General features: G+C 58.4%; 5 protein-coding genes across 5 annotated transcripts; 1 reads left to right on the top strand and 4 right to left on the bottom strand.

The window, feature by feature from the left end:
* Positions 1-57: 57 nt before the first annotated feature.
* BJX67DRAFT_381059 (putative haloalkanoic acid dehalogenase) lies at positions 58-912 on the bottom strand (the record flags this gene model as incomplete). Its single annotated transcript, XM_071032933.1, has 1 exon — positions 58-912. One exon carries the CDS (start codon positions 910-912, stop codon positions 58-60), a length of 855 nt encoding a protein of 284 aa, XP_070886324.1.
* A 165-nt stretch (positions 913-1,077) lies between these two features.
* Positions 1,078-3,617, bottom strand: BJX67DRAFT_371996 (putative rhamnosidase B; the record flags this gene model as incomplete). Its single annotated transcript, XM_071031181.1, has 3 exons — positions 1,078-2,991; positions 3,045-3,545; positions 3,591-3,617. 3 exons carry the CDS (start codon positions 3,615-3,617, stop codon positions 1,078-1,080), a joined length of 2,442 nt encoding a protein of 813 aa, XP_070886323.1.
* BJX67DRAFT_352927 (uncharacterized protein) lies at positions 3,494-4,727 on the bottom strand. Its single transcript, XM_071029072.1, has one exon. It carries the CDS (start codon positions 4,459-4,461, stop codon positions 3,919-3,921), a length of 543 nt encoding a protein of 180 aa, XP_070886322.1. The 5' UTR covers positions 4,462-4,727; the 3' UTR covers positions 3,494-3,918.
* An 85-nt stretch (positions 4,728-4,812) lies between these two features.
* On the bottom strand, positions 4,813-7,166 carry BJX67DRAFT_371995 (alpha-L-arabinofuranosidase A; the record flags this gene model as incomplete). Its single annotated transcript, XM_071031180.1, has 8 exons — positions 4,813-5,217; positions 5,307-5,813; positions 5,867-6,039; positions 6,096-6,172; positions 6,224-6,307; positions 6,367-6,865; positions 6,920-6,935; positions 6,996-7,166. The coding sequence occupies 8 exons, from the start codon at positions 7,164-7,166 to the stop codon at positions 4,813-4,815; spliced, it is 1,932 nt and encodes a 643-aa protein (XP_070886321.1).
* Positions 7,167-7,829: 663 nt separating this feature from the next.
* Positions 7,830-8,459, top strand: BJX67DRAFT_352924 (uncharacterized protein). The gene is made up of 3 exons (XM_071029071.1): positions 7,830-8,069; positions 8,143-8,166; positions 8,250-8,459. The coding sequence occupies exons 1-3, from the start codon at positions 7,884-7,886 to the stop codon at positions 8,277-8,279; spliced, it is 240 nt and encodes a 79-aa protein (XP_070886320.1). The 5' UTR covers positions 7,830-7,883; the 3' UTR covers positions 8,280-8,459.
* Positions 8,460-8,802: the final 343 nt, after the last annotated feature.

The following is an 8,802-nucleotide window of genomic DNA, read 5'->3' as shown; positions in this document are numbered from 1 at the left end:
GTTGAGAACGTTGCTTCGCTGCATACCTAGCTGCACACCTAGACTAGATATCCAGAGTCAAGGCTCGGCCTCCAATGCATCCGCCATCTCGCCCAGGGTGTCGAACTTCCAATCGTAAATCTCCTCCGCCGGATCAACATTCCCCATCGCCGCCCCCGGCCGCACAATCCACACGCTCTTCACACCCACCTTCCGCGCCGGCGCATGGTCATGGAACTGGCTCTGCGCCGTCTGGAGCACCTCCCCGCTCTGCACGGCGAACCTCTCGCGCACCGCGTCCAGCATGAACCGGAAATTGCGCAGATCAGGCTTATACGAGCCGACGTCCTGCGCCGTGATGACCTGGTCGAACGCGAACCCCTGCAGGCTGCCTGCGTTCGTCTTCGCGAAGGACGCCCGGTCGACGTTCGAGAGCACGACCAGCTTGTACTGTCTCCTCAGTCTGTGCAGTGCGGCTACGGTATCTGGGAATGGCGGCCAGAGGCCGATGCTCTCGCCGAAGGTGGCGCACTCTGCGTCTGTGGGGGGAGGGAGGCCGAGTTGGTTGAGGAGGGTGGGGTAGATGGTTGCGAGGAGGGTGGAGTAGATCATCTCTGGGGTTTTGGATTGCTGTTCTTTCTCGAGGGTGCTGTAGACGGTCAGGATCTCGGTTTTGGTGAACTTGGTCGTGGCGTTGTTTGCGGCCAGGACGGGGGAGAGCGCGGACACGATGCCGGATTCCCAGTCGACGAGGGTGCCGTAGACGTCGAAGGTGAGGAGGCGGTAATCTTTGAGAGACATTGCGACAGCGATCGTTTGAGTGATGAGGTAGTTGACAACGGCGAGGTTATGCGGTGTTGGAGAGACGAGGGGTTTGTATCTCCAACGACGCCTTCCGACAACATCGGATGGTCTTCCAACGACGACACCCATCGGTGAGTTGACAAGACGGAAAATATTTCTCAATTGGGTCCCCGACGTATCGAGCGGATGGCTCGTGTTCGTTCTCATTTATCCGCCGTTTGAGCTTGGAGTAAATGCTTTTGTTACACGATTGGCACGCTTCAATCTCTATACCCAGTACTCTAGATCAGCCTGCTAAGCCTGACCCCAGACCAGGAGGAGATGGCAGACAACCCCATGCTCGACCTCCTCGCCCCCCGGAAGCCGACTGACAACCTCCACGGCCCTCTCCAGCCGCAGCTCAACACGCTTCTCTCCCCCGGGCTCCGTCCTCCACTCGACAGCCGCAACATTATCCCTCCCTAACGCGACTCTCGCCTTGATCCCATCACTCAGACGCAGCCTCGGCATGAAGAGGATCCTCTTCGCACCTGCAGCCACAGGCCGCACCCCCGCAAGCTCAACGCAGAACTCGTAGATCGGCACGCTGCCCCAGGCGTGACAGTCCGAGCGCTGACGGACGTCGTCCTCTTCCCACGTCGTGAGATTCTGCGCCAGCATCTTCCGGTACGGAACCCATGCCTCGCGCCAGAGGGATTCGTAGACGGTGTCTCCCGCTATCGAGGCCGCGCGGAGGAGGTAAAACCGCATCATGTACGAGCACTTCGAGAACGTGCGGCTGGAGAGACTCTCCCTGATAAGACGCGCGCGATCGCCTGGCTCTGCCGTCCCAGAGATAACGGCAAAGACCTGACAGTGCTGCGAGTATGCGCTCCCGCTGCCATTCTCGTCACCGACGGCAGCGTCCACGGTCGAATCCGTGAAGAACCGCCCTTCGTAGCAGTGGGCCCGGACAGCGCGCTGGAGTGCCGCAGCGCGAGACTCATATTCCCCCGCATTCCCGGGCCGCCCGACATCGCGGACCAGCTGCGCAGCCTGCTGCAGGACATACGCGTACAGGAGACTGAAGAACGTGTGTCGATTGGATTTTCGACCCGCAGTCGGCACGCCCTTGTCCGCGTGCGAGTCTGTCGCGCCCCAGGTCGCCACCCAGTCGACGTATTGCCATACCTCCTCTGGGAGGCCACTGACGAGACCGAGGTTGTCGACGTGGGCGTCGAAGAATTCGAGCACGCCGTCGATGCGCGGGATGAATGAGCGCGCGAAGCCCGCGTCCCCGAAGAAGAGGTGGTGGTCGCAGACCTGGAGGACCCAGTAGAGGGAGAACGCGGGGATGATCTGCGGGACGTGCGAGGGGAAGCGAGACTGCGTGAGACCCTCGGCGGTTGTGGAGGCCGCGAAGGCCGTGATTGCTTGCCGCATTAGCCTGTCGTCGCCAGAGAGGAGGTAGTGGAAGAGGGCGACGGAGCGTGAGTCGCCGGAGTACTGCAGCTGCTCGTAGAAGGGGCAGTCGGAGTAGGCGTCGAACATGCAGTTGCGCAGTGTGCGGATCGAGACGGCCCAGATGGCTGCGCTCTCCGGGTCGGAAGCGTTCTCCCAGGTCGCCTTGACGGCGAGGGGGTAGTTCACCTGCGTTGCCTCGAAGGACGTCAGCGTCACCGGTGCAGCTCCAACAGCGACCTCTAGCCTGAGGAGACGGAACGTGCGGAACCAGAACGGTTCATACGTGACGGCCTCACCGGCCGGGATATCCAACTCCACGTCGTCAAACGGACCGATCAGATGGCCGTTCATCGCGTCAAGTCGATCGCCCTTCGTCCGGAAGAAGGGATACGCACGAGGCTCGGCCTCGAAGCCTTCAGAGTATGTAATCTTCATTCGAAGAGACGACGACGCCGCTGCAGCGCTGAATGTCCACCGAATGAATGCAGTAGAGTGTACATCCGCCTGCAGGACGACGGCATGCGACGAGCCCGCAGGGAGGATGAGTGCCTGAGTGGTCTGCGCAAGCCATGCGGTCCAGTCCGCAGGAGATATCGTGCTGTGGCACGATCTGACAGTGTCAACAGCCACATGGCTCTCCTCGTACATCGGGATCGGACGCGGACGCAGCCGCCACGGCGCAAGCTCGCCGTTCAGCGTTTTGATCCCATACGCCACGGGTGTTGCTGGAGCTGCCAGTGCCGTCGGGGAGACACACTCGTTTATCTGCGAGACATCAGCACCACTCAACTCCCGTCAACGAGAAAGGGCAGGAGGACATGAAGAAAAACATCATCCACACGCCCCATGGGAAACGCGACACCCTCGTCCACCTGCGCCAGCCACCCACCCTTCCCCGTATCCAAATCCACCTTCGTAGCATCCCCAGTCTCGGTGTAAACAGAACCCACAAGCGTAAACCCAGGAAGGGCCGTCCTCGAAAACGGCATCGCTCCGCGCACACCCGCAAAATACCTCAGCACATCCACTCGGATCTCATTCTCGCCTTGCCGCAGATACCCCGCGACGTCGAGGGTATCGAAGTACCACAGCGCGGGCGTGGGACTCCCGCGGGCCGGGCCGACGGCGACGCGGACGCCATTGACGCGGATTTTGTACCGCGTGTCGGCGGAGATGTGCAGGATGGCCTCTTTGGGCGGCGAGGGGAGGGAGAAGGGGCGTGTGAAGCGGACGATTCGGCCGGCGGTGTTTGTGTCTGGGGGTGGGGAGTCGGTCCAGGTGGGCGGCCAGATCCAGTTGGATTGGAGGGTGTGGACGATCTAGAAGTGGTTAATATGATGAATTGAGACGAACTGGGGAGGGACCTTTTGTTCCGAGGGGGAGAGGTTCATGTTGTTGTGGTGGTGACAATGAGTGTTCTATCGTGGCCGAGGCTTCATTTATTCCCTCCTCGGAAGAATGCAGTCGGGCTGCTTTGGCCCGATGCTTTTGGTGTCGACCATCATCGAAGGGTTGAACGAAGGCGAGTCTCTGCGGATTCTACAAAGGAACTCGGGGCCGAGACCAGTTCTCTGGCAGAGCATAAGGACTCCGAATTGACTGATAAGAAGACCCAATTTATTGCCTTGGTATGCCCTCAACCCCGAAAAGACGACGCAGACAGACCGGCTGCTCGACAACAAGCCATAGACATCAACCCTGCAACCCATCCGCAATCATCGCATTCACCAACTGCACATGCCGATCCCCATTCGTCTCACTCCACTCATCATTATAATTCAACCCATACGGCCAAATATGCCCCCCGCCACAATTAATCACCGCCTCCTCCCCATCCCAGCTCCGCAACAGCGGCAACGCACTCGGCCAGTCCCCGGACGCACAGCGCTCATCAAACGCCGCGGTCTGCCCAATCCCGAGCGTATGTGAGATCTCATGCAGCGCCGTGCGCTCGTTCAGGTAGTTTCTGTCGGCGCCGAAGCGCAGCGTGCCGTCGAAGTTTGCCTCTGCCGTGGGGACGTCGGGCGCGTACGAGACCCAGATGTCTTTGCTGGCTGTGCCAAGGCGCGCGTGTCGGTCTGCGGCGGCGGTCATGGCAGATTCGATCAGGGTGTAGGCGGAGGATTCGTCTTCGCTTGGGGAGGAGGATTTGTCGAGCGTCCAGGTTATTGCGGCGGTGGCTGTTGTGGCTGCCGCGAGGAGGGTTGATACGGTTGAAAGGGTTTGGAGGTGCATGGTGATGTTCCAAGTTGTTTCGTTCGTGATAGGCAGATAGATGTCTGGAGGGAGGCAAGAAAGACTGAAGAGTCTCGGGCTGAAACAGACATCCTGTCTTTTTTATACACTGCCAGTGTGAAACACAGGTCCGTTGGCCAAGACGGATAAAACGGTGAAGGCCCAGCCTGAAGCCCTCCTCACTCTATATGAAACGGCCTGCCGAAGTCTGTGCGTTCCAAGACTGGACGGGGAGAATCCACAACAGGAAGCATCGAAAGTATGGCTTGAATCGATTATATCAATATGAGAATTAAAGTATGGCTTGATTATATCAATATTAGAAATTAGTAGATCTCACAACAGCCCTCATCAGACCACCAGCACCGCCACAGCCCACGGATCCAGATCGACTGTATATCCCTCCCCCACCCCCACGCGGCGCACCTCTCTCGTCTCAGGCGTGATCGTCACATTATGCGGCAGGTTGCTCACATTCTGCGGCCCGGACAGCACCTCCAGCGTCCCAGAGTCTCCCCCTCCTCCTCCCACGGGAACCCGGACATTCACGACCTGACGCTCGCTCCCGTAGTTGGCCAACTTGACCTGGTAGCTACTCCGGTTACTCGTAGCCACCCAGTACACCGGCCCAAAGTCCGCCGTCGTGTTCACGGGGTGCACCGTGTCCCCGCGGTTCGTCGAGAACATCCTCTGCACGTAGTACGACGTCGACAGCGTCAGGGACCCGGGGCTCGAGTCGAACCCGATCAACGTCGGCTGTCCTCATAAGCATAAGCATAAGCATAAGCATAAGCCCTAAGGTGAACGGAGGAAGGTTGAAAGCGAGAGAGATTTGAGGGACGTACCGACCACTGCGTGAACCCGAAATGCTGCAACAGCGGCGCATACGCCGTCATCTTCACGACATCGCTGTTCCGCTCGAGCCCGATCATATGCACCGCCTCGCTGCAGCTCGCCTGCATGAACGACCAGAACACCCCATCGGGATTGCTGTCGTTGCGGCACCCGTACTCGCCGACGATGATCTCCTTCGACCGGTCGTGGTTGTCCCAGTAGTTGAACATGGCGACCAGGTCGTCCGGGCTGCGGTAGTAGTGGTAGTCGAACATCAGGCCCGGCAGCGGGGCGAGGGGGAGACACCAGTCCTCGAGGTTGTTTGCGATCAGGGTGATGTTGGGGTACGCTTTGTGGATTGCGTCGTGGATGCGCACGAGGCGGTCCGGGTACGTCTCGCACCCGCCGCTGTAGTCGTCTTCGTTGCCGATTTCGATGTACTGGATGGGCCAGGGTTTGCGCCGGCCGTTCTTTGCGCGGAGGGCGCCGTAGTAGGTTGAGGGTGAGCCGAGGAGGTACTGCGCTTGTTAGTAGTCTACCGAGGTCATGTTGGGGGGTGGCATAGTCGTACCTCGAGCTCGTTGAGGATGTCGTCGATATAGGGGTGCATGTCGTCGCCGGAGACGATGCCCCCGTACGACTTTCCATCCCAGACGGTCAGCACGGGGACCATGTCCATGTCTTGGCACCACCAGAGGTACTCGTCGAGGCCTAATGCCTCTGTATTCGGGTAGTGCCAGCCCCCTATATACACCGTCACCGTCAGCCGGTCCGATTACAAGCAAGGGCTACGGACTCACCATCTCGCCCCGGGCGATGGACCACCGGCCCGATCGTCTCGTTCCATTTCCAGCGGCTGTCAACACTCAATCCCTCTCTGGCTCGCGTCAGCACTCCGCTCGACCAGGATGCCGTCCGTCCGTCTTACATATTATTCCCCCCCGGAAACCGGAGAAACGCAGGCTTGAGCCCCTCAACCGGCTTCGCAATGTCGTCTCGCAGCCCATTGACTCTAAAATATAGCCCGTCAAAGATCCATATCAACGCCAGATGTAGAGACAGACAACCCACCGATCATGATACGTCGGCGGAAACAACTGCACGAGTCCGAAATTCATCACATCCCCCTTCACCCGCTGCGAATCAAACAGCAACTGCCACTCATTATCCCCATCCCTCGACGCCTCCGACCGGAACGTCGTCTCAAACCGCTTGAACCGTCCCCACTCTCCCCGGACCGTCACATTATGCTCCGCATACACCTCCCCATTCCCACTCCCCACAAGCCGCAACATGATCTTCCCGGAATAGTCCCCCATCATCCAGAACTCGCACCGGTACTCCACCTCCTGCACAGGCACCCCGTTGTACCCGGTATTCGCGAACCCGACGTACCCGCGCGCGTCCGGCCAGATCGAGACCGCCAGCGAGGACGTGATCGCGTCGCTGACCGCGTTGTCCATGTCCTGGATCAGGTCGACGTACCCGAGCGGCTTGTACCCCGTGATTCCGGCGTCGGAGCCCTGGAAGCCGTTGTTGATCAGCAGCTGGCCGTGGATCCCGCCGTCGCCTGTCACGCTGATGATTAGTCCTAACATCTACCGTATGGCAGGTGTCTACGAACCGGAATGGTCCATTTCCTAAGCTGGTTAGTATCCATGTGAATACTACAAGGTACTCCAGAAAGAATCACATCTCACCTCAAACATAATCCCGTGCAGAAGCGGGCTCGACGCATTCCCCCCATCCTTCAGAACTGTCAAATTAACCGATGCACCAGCAGGATCGCCCTCCCGGCGCTCTGCCAATGCCGAATGTTTCACGAGCCAGCCGGGCCAGTGTGCAAGGAACCGCGCCCACTCGAGGTGCATTGTGTTCTCAGAAGCCCAGGAACTAGGGTGCCAGGTGTCAGGGTGTCAGGGTTCAGGGTGTTGGAGGGGGAGATCACGGCAGTCATTTCCCTGTGTCCTGGGTCCATCATCGGGAGGTACATGGCAACGTCAGAAGTGACATCACCATCACCATCAGTTGGGTTGGACCTGGCCTGGTCGAACCATGGATCGCCCGCCCTGAATCTCAACGGGGACAATGCCGCACCCAACCTTGGAAACAACAGACAAGCCCCGGGGAATGGGATCCTCACCGAACACGAAGCAATATTTCCCCGGATTCGCCATTCGCGTGCAGAATTCGTATTACCCCCTTAGCGGCAGTCCACAAAGCTTCATGAGACCGCGGTTTGAATCCTTCTGTCCAGGGGAACACTCAATCAGCTTGCGGTCGCTGCAATCCGGAGTGCCAACAACTGAGACATCCAGAAACATCGCAGCCAGGGGTGGTTTGTTCAATAACATGGTTCGCCAGGGATCCCCGTTGCGATTATTGGGCTGGATGCGCCACAAAGGCCTCCTCCAGCCCGAGGCAAATGTCGATCACAGAGATGACTTCCGGCGGGCCATCCATGCCGCCTTTCCCTCTGACGCGAGGTATAAATTCGACGACTCCCATCTTCCTCAAACACACCAGACAAGCATTCCGGAGTAATCTCTCAAGTCAATCGATCCATCAACATCAACATCAACATCAACATGCACCTCTCAACCCTCGTCACCCTCGCCTTCGCGGCCATCACCGCCGCATCTCCCACCCCCAGCTGCTCGCCCACCTCCACGCCAACTCCGACTCCGACTTCGACTCCGACTCCCTCGCCTCATCCCGGCGACATGTGCATGCTCATCTGCTTCCCCGAGGAGCCGGACTGCGACCCTCCTTCTGTATGTCCATGTCTTCGTCCACCCCTTGTTTGCGCGGTCCGTAGAATGATGCTAATCCAGAGCGTGTGCGTAGTATCCCGTGCAAAATGGCGAGGATGTGAGTACCCTACCCCGTTGTTGTGGTCCTACAAGTGGCGATCCGTTTCCCAGGAGCAAGAGTATGCTAATGGAAGGGAACAGTGCTGGACTTGCTGTTATCCAGCGGAGTAGAGTACTTCAGCTCGGTTAGGTGGAGCGAGTTTGGATTAAGATGTGGGATGCGGTGGCGTGGTGGAGAGTGTGGAGGTTAAATTAAAAGGTCATGTCTCCGATTGAGCCAATGATAGCTGAGTGTTCGGATATTCTAGACTCTGCTTTGTGCCGTAGAGTGAAGGAGGAGACCAGATAGACCCTTGGATGGTGGATCCGAGATGGAACCTGGACCCTGGCCTGCGGGATGACAGCACGAAACTGGAGAATACCCAGTCTTTCTAGGAAGTATATGTTATCCCGGAGCCTTGGGTAACGAGGTCCACAAGAGTCCACTAACCATCCCACCGTAACGGTCTCATTGTCCTCGATAGTATTATTCGCAACATCCAAACACGTGCCTCAGGCCAGCCTCGAAACGGAAACCCTAACTCCCGCCTCAAATACAGTCGCACTCTTATGGATTTGCTCTTACTTATTTATTCCTGGTATTTCCCCTACAGCACCGTCCTGAGAGTCTCAATTGCTTTGTATAAATACCTGT

This window comes from Aspergillus lucknowensis, assembly GCF_044049455.1.
Source record: "Aspergillus lucknowensis strain CBS 449.75 chromosome Unknown BJX67scaffold_19, whole genome shotgun sequence".
NCBI lineage: Eukaryota > Fungi > Ascomycota > Eurotiomycetes > Eurotiales > Aspergillaceae > Aspergillus > Aspergillus lucknowensis.
Note: the sequence above shows the minus strand (reverse complement) of the source record. Positions and strands in the feature narration are given on the sequence as shown.

Bases quoted from the DNA above. Each gene is read 5' to 3' on its own strand.
- BJX67DRAFT_352927 (XM_071029072.1), bottom strand. From the start codon at position 4,461: ATGCACCTCCAAACCCTTTCAACCGTATCAACCCTCCTCGCGGCAGCC.
- BJX67DRAFT_352924 (XM_071029071.1), top strand. From the start codon at position 7,884: ATGCACCTCTCAACCCTCGTCACCCTCGCCTTCGCGGCCATCACCGCC. The intron at 8,070-8,142 runs GTATGTCCATGT...GCGTGTGCGTAG, and splicing joins CGGACTGCGACCCTCCTTCT to TATCCCGTGCAAAATGGCGA. The intron at 8,167-8,249 runs GTGAGTACCCTA...GGAAGGGAACAG, and splicing joins CCGTGCAAAATGGCGAGGAT to TGCTGGACTTGCTGTTATCC.